Genomic DNA, 21,977 nt, shown 5'->3' on the forward strand with positions numbered 1-21,977 from the left:
GCAGGGGAACCATCTGGATTACCGGGCACACATGCCGCTTCTGAGTGCATCCACTGAGAGGCAGCTTCACTCAGGTTGTAGCCACCCGGCTTCTAGCCGGTGTGGGAGAATCATAGAGCTTCACAGGATGAAAGATCACATTACAGTGTTCTCCATCCTTAGCTTCCTTCCAGAACTTTCCAACGGGACAGTAGCTCAAGTGTTTCACTTTTATTAGTGGTAATATGTGTATATATGTTTTGTCTGCACATGTGTCTGTATACCATGTGTATACCACAACGGTCAGAAGTTGTCTTTGGAACGGGAGTTACAGGTGGTTAGTGAGTCTCCACGGGCTGCTGGGAATCAAACCAGGTCCTTTGGAAAGAGCAGTGCTTTTCACCACTGAGCCATCTCTCCAGCCCCTCGAGTGGTTTCTTGTGGCAGTGTGTCCTTTCCCCACCTCTCCTTTCCTGCTACCACCAGCGGTAGTGGGCCAGGGCACGGTTGGCCTCAGCCATCTTATGCATATTGTGCTTCCTCTTGATCACGGGACCCCTGTTGTGAAAAGCCTCCAGCAGCTCATGCGACAGCTTCTCTGGCATCAGCGTCCGTCTCGGCTTGTTCTCTCGGCACTCTGTGATCATCCACTTCATGGCCAGGAAGCGCCGGCGTCGGTCAGCCAGAGGCACAGGGACCTAGACCAGGAGGCACACTTTATCCAGGGACCACTAAGAACATTGACATAGTAAACACTAAGGACTTTCCTTCACCAGAGGAGGCTTTGTCAAGTTGACATAAGCACCACTTGGAAAACCCTGCTACCAGAGCCATGCCAGCTACTCCAGACCAAAGGTGCCTAAAGACTGCTTTCTGTACAAGAAGTGCTTGCCTGGTCTCCACTTGATGCCACACACCAAAGACACAGTGAAAAATCCCCAAGCTTAGGAGCTGATACTAAAGGGAAAATAACCCAATATAATAATATAAAGTACCTAACCGCTGAGATAGGGACCGCTACTTCTGTTCAGCCACCCAGGACACTGGACAATCTGCCCTCTGCCTGTGGCATTTATACTTTGGGCCTCAGATGAGCAGCTTCTGACAGTCCCCAGTCTCTAGGGCTATCGCACTTGGCCAACTCTGGACACTCGCTCACCCGCCGACCTGTCCCACATGCAGGCTGCCCTGCTTTACCGTCCACTCACCTGGTAGAAATGGCCCCCTTTGAGGATGGGCACCAACCCAATCACGGGCTCACAGTTTCTCAGTGCCTCGTGGAAGATCTTGTAGGGGTTCCGTTCAATGGTTGCCTGTTCCTCTGCTGAGGCCGCACGGTACTTTTCAAACTGCTTCCTTTTCACAGCTTCCAGAGTCTGCAAAGACACGAAAGAGGCTGCTTGGCCCTCACTTACCCAGCCCTCCTGAGAGTGGTGTCATACACCTGTGGCTGCACTTGAAAGCTGGAGGCAGGAGAATCAAGAGTTGAAGGTTATCTTCACATGCATGGCAAGGACCAGGCCGTGCTCCATGAGACCCTCTTTCAGAAAAACCAGGGTTTAAGTGCCTCCTACTTTGCTAGACTATGACACCAAGAACAGGTTAAGAATAGCTTTGCTTGTTGTTTTGAGACAAGTTTCCCTGTGTAGTCCTGGCTATCCTAGAACTCACTGTGCAGAACAGGTTGGTCTCAAACTCACAGAGATCCACCTGCCTCTGCTTCCCACGTGCTAATACCAGAATGGCAAACTTCTGGGGAACTTGGTGTAGCTCTAGTCAGGATGACACTAGCTTTTGACCATCTTGATCTCAAACTTTGCCTGACTCTGCCTCCTTTTGTTAGGTTGTGTGTGTGTGTGTCCCCGCAAGACTGGGTTTCACTATATAGCTCTGGCTATTCTGGAACCCAAAGATCTGCCTACCTCCAGCTCTTTGTGTTTGTTTTCAAGATAGGATCTCACTATGCAGCTCTGTTCCAGAACTCACTCTGTAGATCAGGCTGGCCCTGAACTCAAGAGAGCTGACTTGTCTCTGCATCTTGAGTGCTGGAATCAAAACGGTGGACACCGCCAATCCCAGATCTTGGAAATTTCAATGACAGGAAATAGAAACTGGTTCTCTAGTTTTGAAGCCACCGCGTAAAATGCAGGCACAGAACAAGGCCAGCGGGAGCAGAACAAGGCCAGAGGGAAAAGAAAGAAAAGGCAAAGAGGAGGCAGCGGGCTTACCTGGGCCATGAGTGATCGGGCCAGAACTTTGTTCCCCCCCTTCATCATCATGTTGGTGAATTTGCTTCAAGGAGAAAAACATGTAGCTTACCAAGGCTGTACTACGGATCTCTCAGCAGAAACCTTCCCTGGGCTAGTTCCAGCCCAAAGAGGAGCATCTGCACCTCACCTGATGACAGGGTCTGCGAACACTGAGCTCGTTTCAGTCGCAGCCGCAGCTTTGATGAGCTGGGTTTTCTTGAGCTCCAGGTCATACTTCTCCTCTTCGGTGAGTTCCGACACCTGCTTGCGGTAATGTTCCTTGTCAATCAAGGGGTCCCTGAATTCGGGGGCATAGCGGCTCCACCTCACCTGTGTGATCCTGGGAGTAGGGAAGAGGAGGAAGCAGACAAGAGAACTCCACGGATGAATCTGTGACTCCACAAAAGTGAACAAGCTTGACTTAACAGTAAGCTTGTTTGCCATCACGCTGACGAGGAACAGTAGTGCTGGGACCGTAAGCTAAACCTGACGGTAGTTTTGACTCTTGTCCCAAGAGGTAGGAAGCCCTCTCCGAAACTGGCCATTTAAACTTATTCCTTTGCAAGCTCTACTTCAAGAGTCGGTTCTCCCCCAACCGCCTAGGCAATCCCAGTCCTGAGATCTCTAGCGTGGCCGCACTTTCAGCTCTGGGTAGAACCGGTCTAGGTCAACCCAGCCTGTCAGGCAAGGGGCAAGCTACTAAGCCCTCAGTCGGGCTGTTTAATGGCTTGAGTCAGCCATCTCGGTGCCTCGAGTTAGTGCTCTGCCACGCCAGGGCTCAGCGCGGCTTGTGTGTGGCTCCTTCCCTTTCCCCAGGTCCTCCCGTAAAGGCCCGAGCGGCAGTCCCGGCTACGCGTTGCCTTCTCACCCTGGAAGGTTCCAGACAGCACACCTCACTCCCAGAGCCAGCCCCGACCACCGACGCGCGGCGCGCAGTGCGGGGGCAGCCATCTTGGCCGCTATCAGGACCTCGGAGGGCTGTCCACAGCGCGCCTGAGTGAGTGAGTGACAGGATACGGATGAAAACCTGCACAGTTTGCCCAAGCGTGGGTTTTACGTCAGGGGTTTCCTCCGAGGAAGAAGGAAGAAAACATTCTCGTCCTCGCGGTATCCGACACAGTCTGGCGCGCCTGTCGACCGCAGCACTCAGCTCTCTCAGGCCCCCATGCGAACCCCGCCCCGGACCTGCTCGCGCAGAATCTCGCGAGGTTTGAGGGCGCAGTGCCGGACCGGGCGGCTGCAATATGGCGGAGGCGGAAGGGGAGAGCCTGGAATCCTGGCTGAGTGAGTATCCGGGGCCGCCTCTGCCTGACCTCCAACCACGGGCCGCCCTCCTCCCTCCCTCCGCCCTCCGGGGCGGCGGGGCGGCGGCGCGGCGGCCTGTCGCTGTCGCAGTCCGCGTCGGGCGTCGCTTCGCCGCGAGCATCCTGCGTTCACACCCCTTAGCGAGCAGGGGCCCTTCCCTGATGCGTGTCCTCAAGCTCCCGCGAGTGACACCTGCAGCTCGCGATCCTGCAGGCCCGGGAAAGCGACACCCGCCCGGGTTCTTCGGGCTGACAGGCGGGCGCGTTGGGGAGGTTGAGGTGGGACTGCTCCCAACCTATGCTCTGGAACTTTGTACCCGCAAAGCCCCAAGAATGGTAAAGCTCTAGATTTGGGCTGGTCCCTCTGGGAGTGTTGAGTGGTGCCACGCTCGCACACACACAGCCGGCAGCTTCAAGACTGTGACCATGAACTAGATAGACCCGATTTCCTCAGTCAGGATGCTTGGCTTGAAGTGAGAATTATTTTCCAAAGCGCGACTACAGGGAACAGTTCCACATGGCTTGCTAAATATGTCTTGAAGGGACACACACACACACACACACACACACACACACACACACAAAATCATTTGAACGTGACAACTCGCTCTTGAGTAAATCAAAGAGCAGTGAATCTGTACAGATATGCTGCTGCCCTTACTAATGTATACATTGTTACGAAGGAATAAGGTTTAACATTAGCAGGCAGTTCATATTGTTTATGTTTAGTAAGGGTTAACAAGTTAACTCTACTAAGTGCTAGTCCCCCGGGAGCCTCTTAAATGGAGACAGAAATTAGGTAAGATGCCTTTATAGAGAGAACCATGAGCTGGAGGTCCTTGGCTGAACGCAGTTCCTCTTTGATGTCTTGAATTTAGTTCCTAGCCACATGGCCTTCCTTAAGAAATATCCTTCAGGTGATTAAAATTAAGCTTTAAGGGGCGATACATCCCAAAAGAAAAGGAAGATTTACATCTGCAGTGTCTGATGTTTGCAGGCAGGCCACAGAGCCATATCCCTGTATGGAGCAGTTCTCTGAGAAGTACCCAGTGCTGCATGACAGGCATCATTTACACGGCTGACTGGGAGCCGTATCCAGTCAGCCGTGTAGTCCTAACTGTTGTGGGTGGTGAGCCTACAAAGGAACTCAACAATAATGATTCAAACCTGAGACCCTCTCTCTGAAAGTGAAGACCCTCTCTCTGAAAGTGAAGACCCTCTCTCTGAAAGTGGCTAGAGAGTGCCAGACTGTCCTGGAACGCTCTGTATAGACCAGGCTGGCCTCGAACTCAGACATCCTCCTGCCTCTGCCTCCCCAGTGCTAGGATTAAAAGTTTACACCACTGGGCCTGGCTTCCGATCCCCTTCTTGAAAGATGAAAATAATTAAAATTGTAGACCAAGTATCTCACCTAAGGGAACAGGTTCTGTTGCCACAAATCAAGGGGGACATTCTGACTCCACTCACCGTTTCCCTAGAACCGTGCAGCTGGGATAGAGCCAGTGCAGAATTGATTCACTGCACAGATGGTAACAGGGAGACTGGAGTAATTTACATGACCTAAGCTGCGCTAAGTAGGGTTGACTTAGTTGTTTTGTTTTTGTGAGACAGTCTCAGGAAGCCGAGGCTGGCCTCAAACCCCTGCTCTTTCTGCTCTATCTGGAACTGCTGGGATTTCAGATGTTCAGTTCTTCTGACTGGACAGTGTGACTGGTACCAATCCAGAGGACCAGTCAGTGCCATCTCAGTGAAGGTCCTTGTCACCTACGGTTTGCCTGAATGACTGCAGCAGCCTGTCCTTGTTCTCCCAGGAGAGCAGTTGCAAGTTATCACCATTCCAGGGCTGCCAAGCCTGCGGCCTCTTCCAGCCTGGCCATTCCCTGCTGTTTCTTTGCTGGCCTTCTGGTGTTCTCATTAACCCTGAAGCCCTTCTCCCCTTGCTTAGTTATAGGCTTCAAACCTTCAGAATATTCTTCCTTACAGATCATCTCTTGATGACTTCCGCCCTCTCTTTGGGACTCTTGGCATATTCAGCCAGTGTGTATTAAGTATTGAGAAGTTATCTTAGCCAGGCATAGTGGTGCACACCTTTAACCCAGCACTCGGAAGGCAGAGGCAGGCAGAGCTCTAGCCTGGTCTACAGAGTGAGTTGCAAGACAGCCAGGGCTACACAGTGAAACCCTGTCTGGAAAAGGGGGCTGGGCAGCATTTCATGAATTTGAGTGTCATTTTTGCAAAGGGGCCATGCTGGTCTTTTCTGTATCGTTCCAGTTTTAGTGTGTGGGCTGCTGGAATGCACACAGAACAACAAAGTTTAAATACTCGTTCTGCGGTGGACCTCTTAACATGTGCAAGGCACTGGTTCCATGCCAGCATTACAAACAGAAATGAAGTGAAAAGGCCCAGGAAATTCAAGCAGTCTTTGCCTTAGTTGGATGGATGTGCTGTGAGAATGGACAGAAACTGAGGTGGGGAGATTCTAGGTGGCTGCCTAAGTACTGAAGTGCAGGGTTCCTTAGGTAATCAGGGAAGGGGAAGACAGCATCAAGCTAGTGGCACGTCAGGGCCTCTGAGACATTGGGCCTTTTAAGTGTTAGCAGTTAGCAGGCTCCCATTCCTCTTACACCCAATGAAACCATCCTGTTAGAAGGACTGGAAGCAGGACTTGACCTAGAATGAAGAGAATCAGCCAAGTGTGGTTGGTGGCTCACATCAGTTCTCCCAGCACTTGGAGGGTGAGACAGGCGCATCTCTCCAGATCGAGGCCAGCGGTGATACATAGAGAGTTAGTGCCATTAAGGGTTTCAGGGTGAGACCATTTCCAAAACCAGACAAACCAAACAGCATAGGCAAGATGGCTGAGTAAGTGTGCTTCCTGTGCCAGCCTGGCTACACTTGAGTTCATCCACTAGAACCATATAAATGTGTAGGAGAGAGGCGCCCTGTGTGTGCTGTGGCATCCATGTGCTTTCCAGTCAGATGTCATGTGATATGATACGAGAGAAGAGGTGGGAAGTGGGTTAGAGGAGAAGTTCTGGGAGGACGTGACTGAGAAAGATCCATGAGGAGACTCGGGTTTGGAAAGGACTCCAGAGGCTTAGCAGGTCACTTGCTACTGAGCCCTAGGACCTGAGTTGATCCTGGGGAACCACAAGGTGGAAAGAGAACCAGTTTCCTCAAGTTGTCATTTAACCTTCCCATTTGTGACATCTCCCCCCTTCCACCCCCTTCCCACATAGAACAGTAAGTGAATATGTACTGAAGATCGAAGGTGTGGGTGAGCTCTAGGATGCGTAAGGAAAGCGAAGGACAGCAGTAAGGTTTAGACCTGGGGCCTGGGAGCGGACACAAAGGTGTACGGAAAGGGGAAGTGAGTAAGGAGAAGTGAGGGTTCTCAGGCCTTTGTATCAAAGTGACATAGTGACAGTCTTACCGAGGAGCTGATTTCTTCCTCACGCTCACACAGAAACACAACTTCTCAGAGGCCTGAGGCTGTTTTGTACTCTGGCTCCAGTGTCTTATTTTTGAGATAGGTGCGAGCTTAAAGCACCTCCGACACTGCAGTAGTTACAGCATTCATTCCCCACGGGTCTCTTCCCGCACTTTGGAGGCAGAGGCAACTGGAAGTCTGTGGGTTTGAGGCCAGCTGGTCTACAGACACAGAGCTAGTTCCAGGACAGCCATGGCTGTCCGAAACACCCTGACAAAAAGCAAAGCAGGAGCAAGGAAGGTTGTCCTTAACTTTCCCTTGCTGTGCCCTTGGGTCTGCTTACTCTCAGCCATCGCTGTGTGTAGCCTGAAACCTCGGAGGCCCAAGCCATGAGGGGCTAGTAGTCAAGGCTGATTATTTTTGTCCTCGTCTTCTGACGTACTGTAGAAATGGAGGCTACCAGTGGTTAAGCAGTAGAGGAGGGGAAGCAGTCTGGACGGATGGAAGCAGCAGAGAATGAGGGTCCACCAGAGACTCAAAATAGACAAACTGAGTCAGAGCAGGACCCAGACGGGTGGTTCAGGGCTAGGTTTGCAAGAGAGAACTCCATTGTTGCTGTCCTCTGTGAGATGAGGGAGGACGTGGAGACGTGGAGTGGGTGGAAGTGCTGGGCACTGGGACAGCTAGAGTCACCTGTACCACCCTCAGGAGTTGTAGTTGTGCCATGTGAGCTGCAGACACTGAGAAGTGGCACTGTGTCTGCCCCGATGCATTTGGTGCCCCGTGCAGGCAGCGTTCCTGCACACAGGGAAAGGTAGGGGAAGTGCTGTAAGAAGCTGAGCAAGCTTGGGAGGAGTTTCCATTGCAGCCTGTTTTGTGGAAAGAGTACTTTTGTTACTGTTGAGAAGATTGTTTCCCATTGCCCACAGTGTAAGTTTTGTGTCAGTGAAGGAGAAAAGCACTGGGTGTGGGGCGGGTTTCTCCTGGTCCTACTTTTGAGTCCTCTTGGTGTTACATGGAAACTTGAAGCATCCCAAATGATAGGGATTAGCAGCTTCTGCTGCTGCTGCTGCTGCTTCTTCCTCCTCCTCCTCTTCCTCTTCTTCCTCCTCCTCCTTCTCCCCTTCCTTCTTTCTTTCTGTTGTTGTTGTTTGATTTTTGGAACAACATCTGTAGCCCTGGTTGTCCAGGAACTTGATTTGTAGATCAAGCTGCTTTGAACTGCAGAGATCCCTCCGCCTGTCCTAAGCGCTGGAATTCAAGGTGTGTGCCACCTCACCCAGCAGCTGCTCAACTATTTCTTGACAAACGGACGCTGCTGAATAAAATAATCTGTCTTCTTTTTTGGTTGCTTTTTTTTTTTTTTTTTTTTTTTTTTTCTGGGGCTGGGGACCGAACCCAGGGCCTTGCGCTTCCTAGGTAAGCGCTCTACCACTGAGCCAAATCCCCAACCCCGCTTTTTTTGTTTTTTTGAAGAGAGTTTCTTTGTAGATGTGGCTGTCCTGGAACTTACTTTGTAGACCAAGTAAACTCACCCATCTGCAATGGGATCTGATGCCTCTTCTGGTGTGTCTGAGGACAGCTGCAGTGCACTCACATACTAAACTGAATAAATCTTTTTTAAAAATTGTGAAACAAGGTTTTGTTGCCTAGTTAACCTTAAAATTTTCTCTGTAGCCTAGGCTAGCCTTGAACTTTTAGGCCTCCTGCTTCCACTTCTCCACCAGTTTGGCCTATGCTGCCAGGCCCAAACTAAGTAGTGGGGTTTTTTTGTTTTTGTTTTTGTTTTTGTTTTGTTTCATTTTGTTTTGTTTTCCCAGACATATTTCTCTGTGTAGCCCTGGCTGTCCTGGAACTCACTCTGTAGACCAGGCTGGCCTCTAACTCACAGAGATCTACTTGTCTCTGCCTCCCATGCTGGGGTTAAAAGCATGCATAACCACTGCCTGCCCAAGTGGTGATTTTTTAAATATTTTTTTTAAGATTTATTTATTTATTTTATGTAAGTACACCGTATACTGTAGTTGTCTTAAGACACACCAGAAGAGGGCATCGGATCCCATTACAGACAGTTATGAGCCATCATGTGGTTGCTGGGAATTGAACTCAGGACCTCTGGAAGAACAGTCAGTGCTCTTCACCGCTAAGCAGTCTCTCTAGCCCTCAAATGGTGACTTTTAAAGTTAAGAAAACACAGGTTGTGGGGTTGGGGATTTAGCTCAGCGGTAGAGCGCTTGCCTAGCAAGCGCAAGGCTCTGGGTTCAGTCCCCAGCTCGAAAAAAAAAAAAAAAAAAAAAAAAAAAAGAAAACACAGGTTGGTATGGTGCTGCATACCTACATTTTAGTGCTTGAGACTCCAAGGTAGGAGGATCACAGTTCCAAACCTGTCTGGGCTGTAGTATGAGGGTGGAGATGAGGTGGCTCAGGCAGGAGAGATGCTTGCCACCAAGTCTGAGATTGATTTTCACACTCATATGATAAAGAGAGAATCGGTTCCTGTAGGTTGTCCTTGGACTTCCATTTTCACATCACTGGAGCCCCACTGCCATCCCCCAAATAAATCAATGTAAAGAAGAAAACAGCCACATTTAGAACCAAAATCCAGAAACTTAGGGGTTAGCCCGTGTAGTGGTCGCAGGTCTGTCACCACAGAGGATTGAGGCTGTCTGGAGAAGGCTTGTGCCTCAGGCTTTCCTTTTTGTCAGAGCCTGAAGCCCTGAACAGCAAGCAGCAGGATTGGATTTGTAGCAGACCAGAAGCCATTTCGCCTCTCAGCTGGGCCGCCCTCCAGCACAGGTGCCAGAGTAACAGAGACGGCCAGAACAAATGTAGCGGGGCTTTGCCTTCAGTGCTGCAGTCCCAGGACTTGCGCTCCTCAGGACGCGCTCAGCAGTTGTCTGCACTGAAGGCCGTGTACTGAGGCTGCCGAAATCACTGCTCAGAGCTGTAGCTGCGCAGGGGGCGTCTGCGCAAGGTCGGGAGAGGTTCACTGGGGCATGTGTAGAGGGTCCTGTGCAACTTTAAAGAGGGCTGGAGAGACCGCTCAGCGGTTAAGAGCACCGACTGCTCTTCCAGAGTCTTGAGTTCAATTCCCAGCAACCACATGGTGGCTTACAGCCATCTGTAAAGAGATCCGATGCCCTCTTCTGGTGTGTCTGAAGACAGCTACAGTGGACTTATATATAATAAATGAATACATCTTTAAAAAAAAAATCTTTAAAGAATTAAGAAAGATTTGACCCTGAGAATCTTTGTGAAGGACCTGTAGAAAATACTCATTTTTAATTCATTTTTGCCCTAATTTAGCCTCTTAGCTCTCAGGAGACACTAGTTAGTAGTTGCTCTTGCTGACCACCCAGCTCCATTTGTTAGCAGTGGTAAAATGTTAGCAGTAGTAAAATGTGCATGTTTCTTGAAGTGTTGTAGCCACCTGAGGCCTTTTTTTTTTTTTAAATAAAACTTTAAAGCAGCATATTTGCTTAAATTTACATATATGAGTACACTGTAGCTCTCCTCAGACACACCAGAAGAGGGCATCCGATCCCATTACAGATGGTTGTGAGTCCATGGGAATTGAACTCAGGACCTCTGGAAGAGCAGTTAGTGCTCTTAACCACTGAGCCATCTCTCCAGCCAGTCATTGAGAATTCTGATCATTCAAGTTTGTGTTTGTCCTTTGGATCCCAATCTACTCTAACCTCCATGAGGTGTTTTTCTTTTTTATTGAAACTTCCAAAAAATATTGGGCAGACAACAAGATTTGTATTCACTGTCTGACTGAATTCTGGAAGTATTCTTATGAAACAGATTTGTAAGCAAAATTTTGTTTAAAGATTGTGGAGATAGATATCCTTGTGTTATGAGTTGCTCTTTTAATATGTCAGTTGTCCTTTGTGTTTTGTTCTAAGATAAAGCTACCAATCCTTCCAACCGCCAGGAAGACTGGGAATACATCATTGGCTTCTGTGATCAGATCAACAAAGAGCTTGAAGGGTGAGTCCCAGAGAGCAGATAGGGAGAGGGAGACAGAGAACTGGCTAAGAAACTCTGGCCACTTGACTGTGGCCACAGACTGACTGTAGTGTGCTTGTCTACCAGGCCCCAGATTGCTGTGCGACTCCTGGCCCACAAGATCCAGTCTCCACAGGAATGGGAGGCAGTGCAGGCCCTCACGGTAGGTCTTTGCTGTTGGAGATGACTTGCTCGAGTCTTTTCTCACACACATATTAGGCCATTGGTAGTAACCAGACCCGTGTGCAGAGTTCAGTAGGAAGTCCCTGATATAAGTTGGGTGCGTCTCGCGCATTGCAGTCAGCCAGTCCACCAGTACGTACGCTGGGGAGCTAGCGTGGAGCCTGCACAGGTCCCTGAGGGCGCCGGTGCGGTCGGTGCTCAGAGAGGACCTAGGTGGTCTTGATGCGTCAGCCGTGGGGAATCCAGTGTGTTGTAGAGCGGGGAGCACTGCTTGTTCTGTGAAGAGGCCATGCTGAAGTCACAGCCGCAAGGGCAGAGGGAAGGATTTGTTCAGACGCTGAAAGGAACATCCAAGTGCTTCCTTGCTCCTCAGACAACAGCAAGTGCAGAGGACTCCAGCATCTTTTCTGAGCCTGATTTCATGTGGGTCCTGGAGACACAGAAGAGCAGGGGGGCTCAGAGGCCAGGTGCACTGCTCCTCCACTGTGGAGCCAGGACCTCTAAAACGGTGATGTTTTTTCCCCCAGAGGCATCCAGGCCTGTTGGTTGTTTTTGGTTTTGTTTTTTTAAATTTGGGCTCCCCCCTCCTTTTCGGGGGTTTCCATCCTTCTGTCTCCATCTCTAAAGTATTAATACTACATGCATGTGCTACCATAGCTGGCTTGCAGGGGCCAGTTTTGGTCTCCAGAAGACATTTAATCGTGTCTAGAGATGCTTTTATTGTTGGGGATGGTGTGACAGTGGCGACCAGAGAGTAGGAGCCAGTGATGCAGCTAAATATCCTTGACCGTACAGGAGAGCCTCCCAGCAAAGAGGGGCCGGTCTTAAATCTCCACCAGTTGCAGTTGAGAAACCTTGCTTTAAAGGAACCAAGTGTTGGAAGTTGGGGAAGATGTTTCATGGTTAGAGCACTAGTCACCCTTCCAGAGGACCTGGGTTCAATTCCCAGTACCCACATGGAGGGATTCCCAGAAACACATGGAGGTGTGAACCATCATTCATTGCTTTATCCATTCTTTCTTATTTATTTATTTATTTATTTATTTATAGTTTCTTGACAAGGTTTGTCTGTCTTAACAGCCCTGGCTGTCCTAGAACCCACTTTATAGATCGGGCTAGAACTCTGCCTCCTAAGTGCTGGGATTAGAGATGTGTGCCGCCATGCCTGGCATCACAACCGTCATTAACTCAAATATAGGGTATCCCATGTTCTCTTCTGGGTTCTTCCAGCACTGCATGCATGTGGTCTACAGATATGCAGACAAACAAACACACCTATGCACATATAGTAAAAATCTTTCCTATGTAGGTGTGTTTATTTTGAAAAAAAGGAAGGAGCCGCTGGGCTTGCTAACACATGCTATTTGTCTCGGCACATGGAATCGCTCACTTAATCGCATGTACACAGTACACAGAGACAGGCTGATCTTGGTTGGTAAAGTACCGTGTAAGCATGGGACCTGAGTTCACTCCCTACGTACAAAGCCAAATGTGACTCTGGGTGCCCCCCCCCCAAAAAAAAAAGGGCAGATTCCCAAGTCTTACTGGTCATCCAGCACAGACTGAGTCTTGTTGGTCAGCCAGCATAGACTAAGCAGTGAGTCCCAGACCTGTGAGAGCTCTGGTCTCCAGATAAGGTGGACTTCATCCCAGGAAGGGTGTCTGAGGTTAACCTGGCACCGGAATGCACACACACACACACACACACACACACACACACACACACACACACACACACTCTCTCTCTCTCTCTCTCTCTCTCTCTCTCTCAATTCATAACCAAACACTGCTGTGTGCAAACTGAATGTACGATGGGGCCCTAAGCAGCATAAGAACAAAAGGAAGCAAGAGAAATGTCCCGTCGTCTAAACAAAAACAATGGATTTAGATGTCTCCTACACCTGTAGAAGTGTCAATTTCTAGAAAGGACTCAGGACCATTGTGGGAGTCGGAGGAACTTTCTCTTTAGACTTTGGTTTGCCTCCTAAGGTTCCAAGACAGTATCTTTGTAGAAGACCCCTTCCAGGCCTGGCAGCAAACTTCCTGGTGTCTGGGACTCAGCAGTTTCTACTCTAACCTTGGTATAGCCGTCTCTATGGAACTGCCGTTAAAAGGAGTGGCTGTGGTTGAATGGTTCTGTGGTTTAACCTCCTTTCTCCAGGGGAGTGCACCATTTCTCATGACGAATCCCTTCACTTGGGACTTGGTAGGGACCAGGGTCTTGTTTCATGGCCCCCGTCAGGAATTGTCTCTCTCTGGCTGCAGGTGCTGGAGGCGTGTATGAAGAATTGCGGCAGGAGACTTCATAATGAAGTGGGAAAGTTCCGCTTTTTGAATGAATTAATCAAAGTCGTCTCTCCAAAGGTCAGTTGGTAGCAGTTTCTGATGTTCCCTTTCCATCTCTCATTCTGTCTTTTCTGCTCCATTAACATCTCCATAGAGCTGACCCTGTGTGGCCCTGCACTTGTAAAGCTGGTTCCTAGAGGTGGGAAGGACCGATCAGGCTGAGGTCTGAGCTGCTTGGGTTATCGTCCAGCCCGACTGCGTGTGCCCAGGGAGAGTGTGGGCAGCTGTACTCTGTGTTCCTAGCCTGTGTCAGCTACAGGCTTTTGTTTATTTGCTCTGCTGGCCAGAGTCAGATGAATAGCTCTAGACAGAGGGAAGCAGTTCTTACAGTGGCATTCTCAGAAGGTCCTTAAAGAAAATGTGCTTGGGGTTGGGGATTTAGCTCAGTGGTAGAGCACTTGCCTAGCAAGCACAAGGCCCTGGGTTCGGTCCCCAGCTCCGAAAAAAAAGGAAAAAAAAAAAGGAAAAGAAAAGAAGAGAAAAGAAAAGAAAAGAAAATGTGCTTATGGGGCTAGAGACATGGCTGGGGAGGCTAAAGTACTTGCTACAGCTCTGATGGGATCCGGTACCAACTTTGAGCCTCTGTAGGCACCCACAATATATGGCGGACACTTACATAAATAAAAATAAATCTTACGGGGTTGGGGATTTAGCTCAGCGGTAGAGCGCTTGCCTAGCAAGCGCAAGGCCCTGGGTTCGGTCCCTAGCTCCGAAAAAAAGAAAAGAAAAAAAAAAAAATAAATCTTACACTCCCTTTTTTTAATGTCTTGGGCAGGGCAGCTTCTGCATGGAAGCACAGGGATACGGCCTTGGCCGTTTTGACTGCAGACTCTGTCACTCCCTCCCCTGCTCTATCACACTGTGGGGTGTGCTGGGTTTGCTTGTGTAGCTGGTGAACTGGAATGGGGGGAGCGCGCTGTGAAGAAAGCGATCTTCCTCACTGTCTCAGATATTAGACTCTTCCTTCATTTTACCTCCTAGTACTTGGGAGACAGGGTGTCTGAAAAGGTGAAGGCTAAGGTCATCGAGTTGCTTTTTAGCTGGACACTGGCCTTGCCGGAAGAAGCGAAGATCAAAGACGCCTACCATATGTTGAAGAGACAAGGTATGTGTTTACCTCTCCATTAACCTCGGGGTGGCAATGAAGGTGGAAAGGTGAGGGAAGAATGGGAGTCTTGGGTCTTGTCAAGGTCTTCTCCTGTAGAATGGATTTGTTGTGAGGGCTCAGCTGGGGTTCTGGTGGGTTAGGGTGAGAGCAGCCTGCTCTTTTTTCCTGCTCACCACTGGGATTTTGCCCTTGTGTGAAGGACAAGGTGACCATTGCCTGAGTACATGCTCTGTCATTTGTGTCTCCTCAGGCATAGTGCAGTCGGACCCCCCTATCCCCATGGACAGAACGCTGATCCCCTCTCCCCCACCTCGTCCCAAAAACCCTGTTTTTGATGATGAGGAAAAATCCAAGGTAAAATGCATCTTCGACCTGGAGTCTTTAGATGAGCAGTCGCAGGAGGAATGTGTGGGGAGGACAGCAGAGGGTGGATACCTTCTGTCTTCAGCTTCTGAGGCAGTCTCTCACTCCAGCCTAAGCTGGCCTTGCACTAGACAGCTTCCTGCCTCAGTCACCAGAGCGGTGTCTTGTGGGCATGAGCCGCTCTACCGCGTGTGAAGTGGGGCTTGCTTGGCATTGCAGTCCTTCTGGTGCAGTGGGGCTGGGTGCGTGCTGCCTTCCCTCACTGGAGACACTCGCTCTTCCAGCTCTTAGCCAAGCTGCTGAGAAGCAAGAACCCAGATGACTTACAAGAAGCCAACCAACTCATCAAGTCCATGGTGAAGGAAGTGAGTGGGCAGGGGGCACAGAAGTCCTTCCCCGGACATCTTAGGCCCATCTTGTTCACCCTGCACTAGCCCCAAGCTGGAGCGAGTTTAGAACGAGCCTGTGTTCCCTATGGGAGAAAGCATAGAGTGCTAGGTGGCCGTGGGAGTTGGGGGTGTCACTCTAAAACAGCTTGTGCTCAGTCTGAGGCCTGGAGACCTAGGAAACACGCTAAGCTGTACTCTGGGGCTTGGCCTCTGCCTTGTGCTGTCGGGTAAGGAATGAACCCTGCCTGGTTGGTGAAAGACAAGCTAGGTGAACTTGCTTTTTACTGCACCCTCTTGGCTGAGGCAGGATGAGGCGCGCATCCAGAAAGTGACCAAGCGCCTACACACGTTGGAGGAAGTTAACAACAATGTCAAGCTGCTCCATGAGATGCTTCTTCACTACAGCCAAGAGTACTCGTCAGAGGCCGACAAAGAGCTCATGAAGGTGAGCTGCTGGGAGCTGGGAGCTCACTGCTCAGACTGCTCTGCCCCTGGGGGGTGGGTCGGGTCCTGTCTGAGTGAGGACCTGCTTGCTTTGGGTGCTTGTAGCAGGAGAGTGAAGGCCGTGTCTGTTTACACAGTTAGCATTCCACGTACAAATGCCACAAATGAAAAGACAGTAGTTTTTTTCCTTCTAGAAGCTTTATTTTATACAGTTGACACTGGTGAGAGTGCTGCCTCTAACTCCAGATACAGTATGCTGGTAATGTCCTAGGTGCTCATTCCTTAAAGACAGGCTACTCTCTGCCTTTAAGCTTTGGGGACACCTGGGTGGGAGACTTCCCTGAGCACCTGATGTTGACATTGTAGCTTAGGCTGTGACTTCTGAGACACACCCCCCTTTTTTTTTACTTATTTTTCTGTCATACATTATATCCCTATTGCAATTTCTCCTCCCCCAGTCTCTCCCCCTACTCTTCCTCCCTTCTTTCAGACCTACTCCCCCACTTACTCCCCTTAGAAAAGAGCAGGCCTCCCAGGGACATCAGCCAAGTATGCTGTAACAGGCTACAGTAAGACCCGGCACATGTTCTCATCAAGGCTGGATAAGGCAACCCAACAGGAGGAAAAGCATTCCAGATGCAGGCAAGAGTCAAGGACAGGCTCTGCTCCCACTGTTAGGACTCCTACAAGAACACAAACTACACAGTCATAGCATACAGGCAGAGGATGTAGGTCAGGCACATACAGGCTCGCCACCACAAGAACATGGCCCACAGAATCAACTGACTGAGGCATTTGACCTAGCAGTTGGTGTAGATGACTTGGGCATTGTTGTTTGGTAAATATTGAAGACACAAAGATCATGCTCTGTCCCTGGCCCCATCAGTAACTCTGTGATCTGTGGAACATCCCACCATTTTCTGGGCATAACCATTGAACCTGATGACTTTTGAGACCCTCTTTGGTTGTGACTTTTATATCTGGGTCTGTCTCTCAGGAGCTCTTTGATCGTTGTGAGAATAAGAGACGGACATTATTTAAACTAGCCAGCGAGACGGAAGACAATGACAATAGTTTGGGTGAGTATGAAGGAGTAACTGGTAAGGATAAGTAAAAAATTTAGACGTGTGTAAAAGTCGTCACAGCCCACACAGTGAGGAATCTCTTTTACTGTAGGGGACATCCTGCAGGCCAGTGACAACCTGTCCAGGGTCATCAACTCTTACAAAACAATTATTGAAGGGCAGATCATCAATGGTGAGGTGACCACCTCAACCATGCCTGACTCTGAAGGTAAATATTCTTGACTTGCATTCTGGGACCCTCCAGACCAGCCACACACATGTCCTGACCACTGAGCCACAAATGGTAATGCTCGAATTCCTGCGTGGACACCAAGCCATTTCAGGTAGCACTTCCCAGAGCCAGGAGGTGTGCATGGAGGCTTCTTGCCTTCTCAAGCCTGGTTTCAGTCTCCCTGAAGAAATGCCACTGAGTTGGGCCAGAAGGTAGAGCTTTAGCAGCTATGCCCGGAGTCCTGCCTCTTGCTGCGTGAACATTAGACTCACCGTGAGTGTTCTTGTTCTCTCATGTCGACCCATCCAGGAAACAGTCACTGCGGTAACCAAGGCGCCCTCATCGACCTTGCTGAGTTGGACACCCCCAGCAGCTCATCTCCAGTGTTGGCCCCAGCACCTGCCCCACCCACCTCAGGCATCCCTATCCTTCCCCCACCTCCCCAAACCTCCGGGCCTCCACGAAGCCGTTCATCCAGCCAGGCTGAGGCTCCCTCAGGGCCTGACAGCACGAACAATGCCCTCTCCTTGCTGGATGAGGAACTCCTCTGTCTAGGTGCGTGCGAGCATAGCATTGGGGGAACGCAGGTTTGTGCACCAGGCCTGAGTGGTCTCTGCTGTGCTTTATCAGTGCAGTTAACTCTAGAGGCCACCAGAGCCACCCTCCTGTGGATTGCAGGGTAAATGGCAGGCTCTGGCACAACTTCTCTCCTCTTTGTGGGAGGCCTTCAGTCGTGCATGAAGGGTGCAGTCTAGCTGCAGGGGAACACTTTTTCCTTACAAGTAATGTCTCATCTTGTCAGATGACCGTTACTGAGGATGGAAGGCTGCTACATCAGCCCAGAAACTCAATTGAGTTTTCTTCGTGTTCTTAGGCCTCACTGACCCAGCCCCCACTGCTCCCAAAGAGTCAGCTGGAAATAGTCCGTGGCACCTGTTCCAGGTAGAGGCAAAACTCCCCATCCCTTCTTAGGCTCTGTCTGGCTCCCCTTGTGCTAGGACCAGAGGAGCTTGTTGTGTTCTCTAGAATATGGTCTGCTGGAGCTGGGACACACTGCCTCCAGGGCTTCCCCCCAACATTTAGTTCTGTGGGTCCGAAGGGCCAGGAGGGTGAAGACCTCTTCCCTTTCTGCAGCCCCTTCTAGGTCTTTGCTCACCTGATGTTTCTGTTGTGCAGAATGAACCATCATCAGATCTGGACTTCTTCAGTCCCAGGCTAGTGTCTGCGGCCTCCTGCCCCTCAGAGGGATCCCTGCTCCCTCCCCCAGTTTCTACCTCAAGTCTGTCCCAAGCTCCACTGCCTGCTGCCTTCCCAGCTCCTGTGGTCCCAGCGAGTGCAGTAACCCACAGCACTGGTTCCTTTATGTTCTCTTCTGGACCTGCCCCAGCCTTGGTTCCAAACGCTGAGCCTGAAGGCCCAGAGTACCCCAGCTCCAGCACCTCACACCGCCTGGATGCCCTTGATCAGCTACTGGAAGAGGCCAAAGTGTAAGGGATAGGAGAAGATGGCGGCTGAGGGTGGGGTGTCAGATGCAGGCCCAAAGGAAGGCTTCAGACCTATTTATTAGGCTAGAAGCTCGTAGCCTGGGGTAGCTAGGGACTGGCCTTGGTTGAGGGGTTACTTAGTTCTAACCTCTCTGACATGCCTTCCTTGCCCCTAGGACTTCAGGCCTGGTGAAACCTGTTTCTTGCTTCTCTCCTGGGCCCACTGCCTCCCCACTGCTTCCTGCCTCTACCCCAGCCAGGCCTCTCCTGCCCTTCTCAACTGGACCCGGAAGTCCTCTCTTCCCGCCAGCCTTCCAGTCCCAAGGCAGCCCTCAGAAGGGCCCAGAGCTCTCCCTGGCCAGTGTCCATGTGCCCCTGGAATCGATCAAGCCTAGTAAGTGTTGGGGACGGGCAGTCAGCCTCACAGCTGTGTGCGTGTGGGAGAATACAGCTCCCTTGTCGGTGACGAGCACAGCGCTGCAGGCCGCAGTGCTCAGTGTCACCAGTGGAGTCTGTCGACGCAGAAGTGCTTGACATGGGTACAAGTGCCCAGGGGGTCAGAGGCTGTCAGGCCTCCTGAAACTGGAGTTACAGGCAGTTGTGAGCCAACCAGTATGGGTTCTGGGAACCTAATCCTCTGCAGAAAGACCAGTGCTCTTAACCACTGTGCCATTCATCTCTGCGACCCCTCGGCTTCCTGCAGCACTGTGTGACCTTGGTCCTCTCCAGTACTGCACAGGGCAACACTATTCAGCCATCCTGGCATCTTCCATCCCGTTGGCTTTGGTAGCACCCCTGGGGCTCTGCAGGGCCGTGCTCTCCTACCACACTCACACGTGTAACACCTTCCTGCAGGCAGTGCCCTTCCCGTGACAGCCTATGATAAAAATGGCTTCCGCATCCTTTTCCACTTTGCTAAGGAGTGTCCGCCAGGACGGCCTGATGTGCTGGTGGTGGTGGTTTCCATGCTGAATACAGCTCCCTTGCCAGTCAAGAGCATAGTGCTGCAGGCCGCAGTGCCCAAGGTATCTTTGTCTCCCTTATCTTGAACCCACTGTGTTGACCACCTTTCAGTAGCCAGCAGGTGACAGTTGGTGTCACAGACACCTGGAACATTCTCTTCAAAGGAGCTTCTTTTTTATCTTCAGTCAATGAAAGTGAAGTTGCAGCCACCCTCTGGGACAGAACTTTCTCCATTTAGTCCCATCCAGCCACCTGCAGCCATCACCCAGGTCATGCTGCTGGCCAATCCAATGAAGGTAAGCATGGAGAATGCACGATACCTACCTGGGGTGCCACTGCCCCAGGTTAGAACACAGGGAGTACCCTCTGAGACTCTCAGGAAGTCTTATGGCCTGTAGCAGTAACCCCTTTCTTGTGGTGGTTAAGGGACTGAGCATGGGTGGACATGGTGATGCAAGATGCATCCCTCCAGCCATCATGAGTGTGACAGTGTCTTGCAGAGAGAACTCCTGGACTGATTCTCATTGCAGCCCTTTTATTACAGGAAAAGGTACGGCTTCGGTATAAATTGACCTTTGCTCTGGGGGAGCAGCTGAGCACAGAGCTGGGTGAAGTGGACCAGTTTCCTCCTGTGGAGCAGTGGGGGAACCTATGACCCCAGCAAATGTTGCCATCTCTACTTGGAAGGCAGGCAGCCCGAGACAGGCTCTGGCTAGTCCAGCCGCTGTACACCCTGGACAGTGTTTATAGCTTGGTGTGGATCGGGGCCCTGGACACTTCTGTCAGGAACCAAGCTGCTGCTTTGGTCATCTCTTCCTGGGCCCCTAAAAGGACCTGTGTTATCTACCTGTGTGACTTGAAGTAGCCGTACTGTGTGGGTGGGGAGTCCCCTGTGGCTTCACTGGCCACTCTGGGATGGTGGACTCTGGTCGCGGAGTAGGATTTCCCTTTATTAGTGGCATTCCTTGATACCAGGAAGAGGGCTCTGAACAGTGCCTCTCCAACCCCTCCAAGAACTCCATCTTTACACCCTGAAGAGGCACGGCCGGGAGACTATACCTCTCATGGTGGTCCATGGTTCTTTGCTAGTGGGCGCTGCTGCTCCCTGCACTGAAGTGGGCAGCAGTGGCCCAGACAGAGTGGGAAATGTGGAGTGCTGTAGTCTTCACGTTCTGCAAGCAGCAGCATCCTGCAGTAGCTACTGAGTGAGTGACGTGCTTGTGCTTACAGTGGCCGGTTATGTCCTATGGACATCGTAGCAGGACAGGGAACTTGGCCTGATAGGGACAGGAAGCAAAACACAAGTGCCAGTGTTTCCCCTTCAGAAGCAGGTACTGTGGCTTTCTGGGAAAGGCATACCTCCTGCAGTGGGAATAGGCCATCCTACTCACTACCTCTTGCTTGGCATGAAATAAACTGCTGTGCTCCCCGTAAGCCTTTTAGGGGAAGACACCTCTTGCCACTCTGCATCCTGCTTTCACTCCCTCTCCCTGCCACACGGAATGTGGTGTGGCACCTATGGCTGGACCCAGTAAGTCTCAGGGTCACACATGTTGCACTAGACTTTTATGTTCTTTTGTGCTGCACCCAAACACCCCTTTTCCTCAGCTAAAGAGGGGCACTGTCGGCGACATGTTGGGTCTGGAGGTGATGAGATGAGGCCTGTGCTTGAACTGATTACCAGACCCTATTGCTTCCACAGTGCTGGGCCTCAGCACCACCCCGCTGCTCCAGGCCAGAGACTCTTACGCTCATAGGGAACTGAGCGGGGAAAGGGTGGACAGCAGTCCATTGGGCTCTGCTGTCTGTTACCTTTAGGAAAAGAAAGGTGTCACAACTGTATCCCGTTCTCACTACATTTTTGGAGCATCCTTGTTCTCTACAGAGTTCATCTGGCCTCCCTCCTAGCTACTGTCCTTAGCTAGCAGGTTTTATAGTTTCCTTAGGACAAGTCAAAAAAAAAAAAAAATCATTTTCACTGATGATGGAATAAATCAAGAGCTTTCCAGAGACTGGTTACTTCGGTTCTGGAACATCTGTGGGATTACTGTGTCATTACAGTCGTTACATACTTAAATTATGAGTGTTCTCGCGATTGCTGAGGTCACTGCTTCAGTCAACAGCTGTAATGGATGGACCACCTCCTGCCCTTGTTTTGCTGCATGTGAAATAAAACCATTTCACCCGGCTTGGCATCTTTCAATACAGAACACAGTGGCAGGGCACCACGTACGAATTCCAAACAGGTTTCTGAACCCTTTTGTTGAAAGAAGACAAACTAGATAGAGGGTGTTCCAAGGGCATTGGCTGAGTGGGCTAAGGCCTCCAGAAACAGCTGCTAACACCATTTGGGCAGGATTATTCCCCTTGCACCAGTCCTGTGGGTCTCTGGCTTCTCTGATGAGATGGAGTAGGACCATTCTCTATC

At 50.6% G+C, this 21,977-nt stretch overlaps 2 protein-coding genes and 1 non-coding gene across 3 annotated transcripts; 1 reads left to right on the forward strand and 2 right to left on the reverse strand.

Moving 5' to 3' along the window:
- Nucleotides 1–190: 190 nt before the first annotated feature.
- Nucleotides 191–3,409, reverse strand: Mrps7 (mitochondrial ribosomal protein S7). The gene is made up of 5 exons (XM_032914518.1): nt 3,097–3,409; nt 2,377–2,568; nt 2,208–2,271; nt 1,188–1,355; nt 191–677 (listed from the first exon to the last, which is right to left on the reverse strand). The coding sequence occupies exons 1-5, from the start codon at nt 3,177–3,179 to the stop codon at nt 456–458; spliced, it is 729 nt and encodes a 242-aa protein (XP_032770409.1). The 5' UTR covers nt 3,180–3,409; the 3' UTR covers nt 191–455.
- A 41-nt stretch (nt 3,410–3,450) lies between these two features.
- On the forward strand, nt 3,451–21,737 carry Gga3 (golgi associated, gamma adaptin ear containing, ARF binding protein 3). Its single transcript, XM_032914520.1, has 17 exons — nt 3,451–3,512; nt 10,871–10,955; nt 11,061–11,136; nt 13,422–13,520; nt 14,484–14,607; nt 14,861–14,964; nt 15,258–15,338; nt 15,670–15,807; nt 16,804–16,885; nt 16,983–17,099; nt 17,412–17,657; nt 17,977–18,044; nt 18,279–18,589; nt 18,763–18,980; nt 19,442–19,611; nt 19,735–19,845; nt 20,094–21,737. Exons 1-17 carry the CDS (start codon nt 3,473–3,475, stop codon nt 20,202–20,204), a joined length of 2,181 nt encoding a protein of 726 aa, XP_032770411.1. The 5' UTR covers nt 3,451–3,472; the 3' UTR covers nt 20,205–21,737.
- LOC116910635 lies at nt 5,722–5,831 on the reverse strand. The gene has a single exon (XR_004389173.1). It is a non-coding gene; the product is annotated as a U6 spliceosomal RNA (small nuclear RNA).
- Nucleotides 21,738–21,977: the final 240 nt, after the last annotated feature.

The sequence above is a fragment of the Rattus rattus genome, chromosome 9 (genome assembly GCF_011064425.1).
Source record: "Rattus rattus isolate New Zealand chromosome 9, Rrattus_CSIRO_v1, whole genome shotgun sequence".
In the NCBI taxonomy this organism is placed as follows: domain Eukaryota; kingdom Metazoa; phylum Chordata; class Mammalia; order Rodentia; family Muridae; genus Rattus; species Rattus rattus.

Coding starts and splice junctions, on each gene's coding strand:
- Mrps7 (XM_032914518.1), bottom strand. CDS start 3,179: ATGGCTGCCCCCGCACTGCGCGCCGCGCGTCGGTGGTCGGGGCTGGCT. Junction 2,569..3,096: donor GCTGTCTGGAACCTTCCAGG/GTGAGAAGGCAA, acceptor CCCTACTCCCAG/GATCACACAGGTGAGGTGGA. Junction 2,272..2,376: donor TTCGCAGACCCTGTCATCAG/GTGAGGTGCAGA, acceptor TTCTCCTTGAAG/CAAATTCACCAACATGATGA.
- Gga3 (XM_032914520.1), top strand. CDS start 3,473: ATGGCGGAGGCGGAAGGGGAGAGCCTGGAATCCTGGCTGA. Junction 3,513..10,870: donor GAGCCTGGAATCCTGGCTGA/GTGAGTATCCGG, acceptor TTTTGTTCTAAG/ATAAAGCTACCAATCCTTCC. Junction 19,612..19,734: donor TGCAGGCCGCAGTGCCCAAG/GTATCTTTGTCT, acceptor TTTTATCTTCAG/TCAATGAAAGTGAAGTTGCA.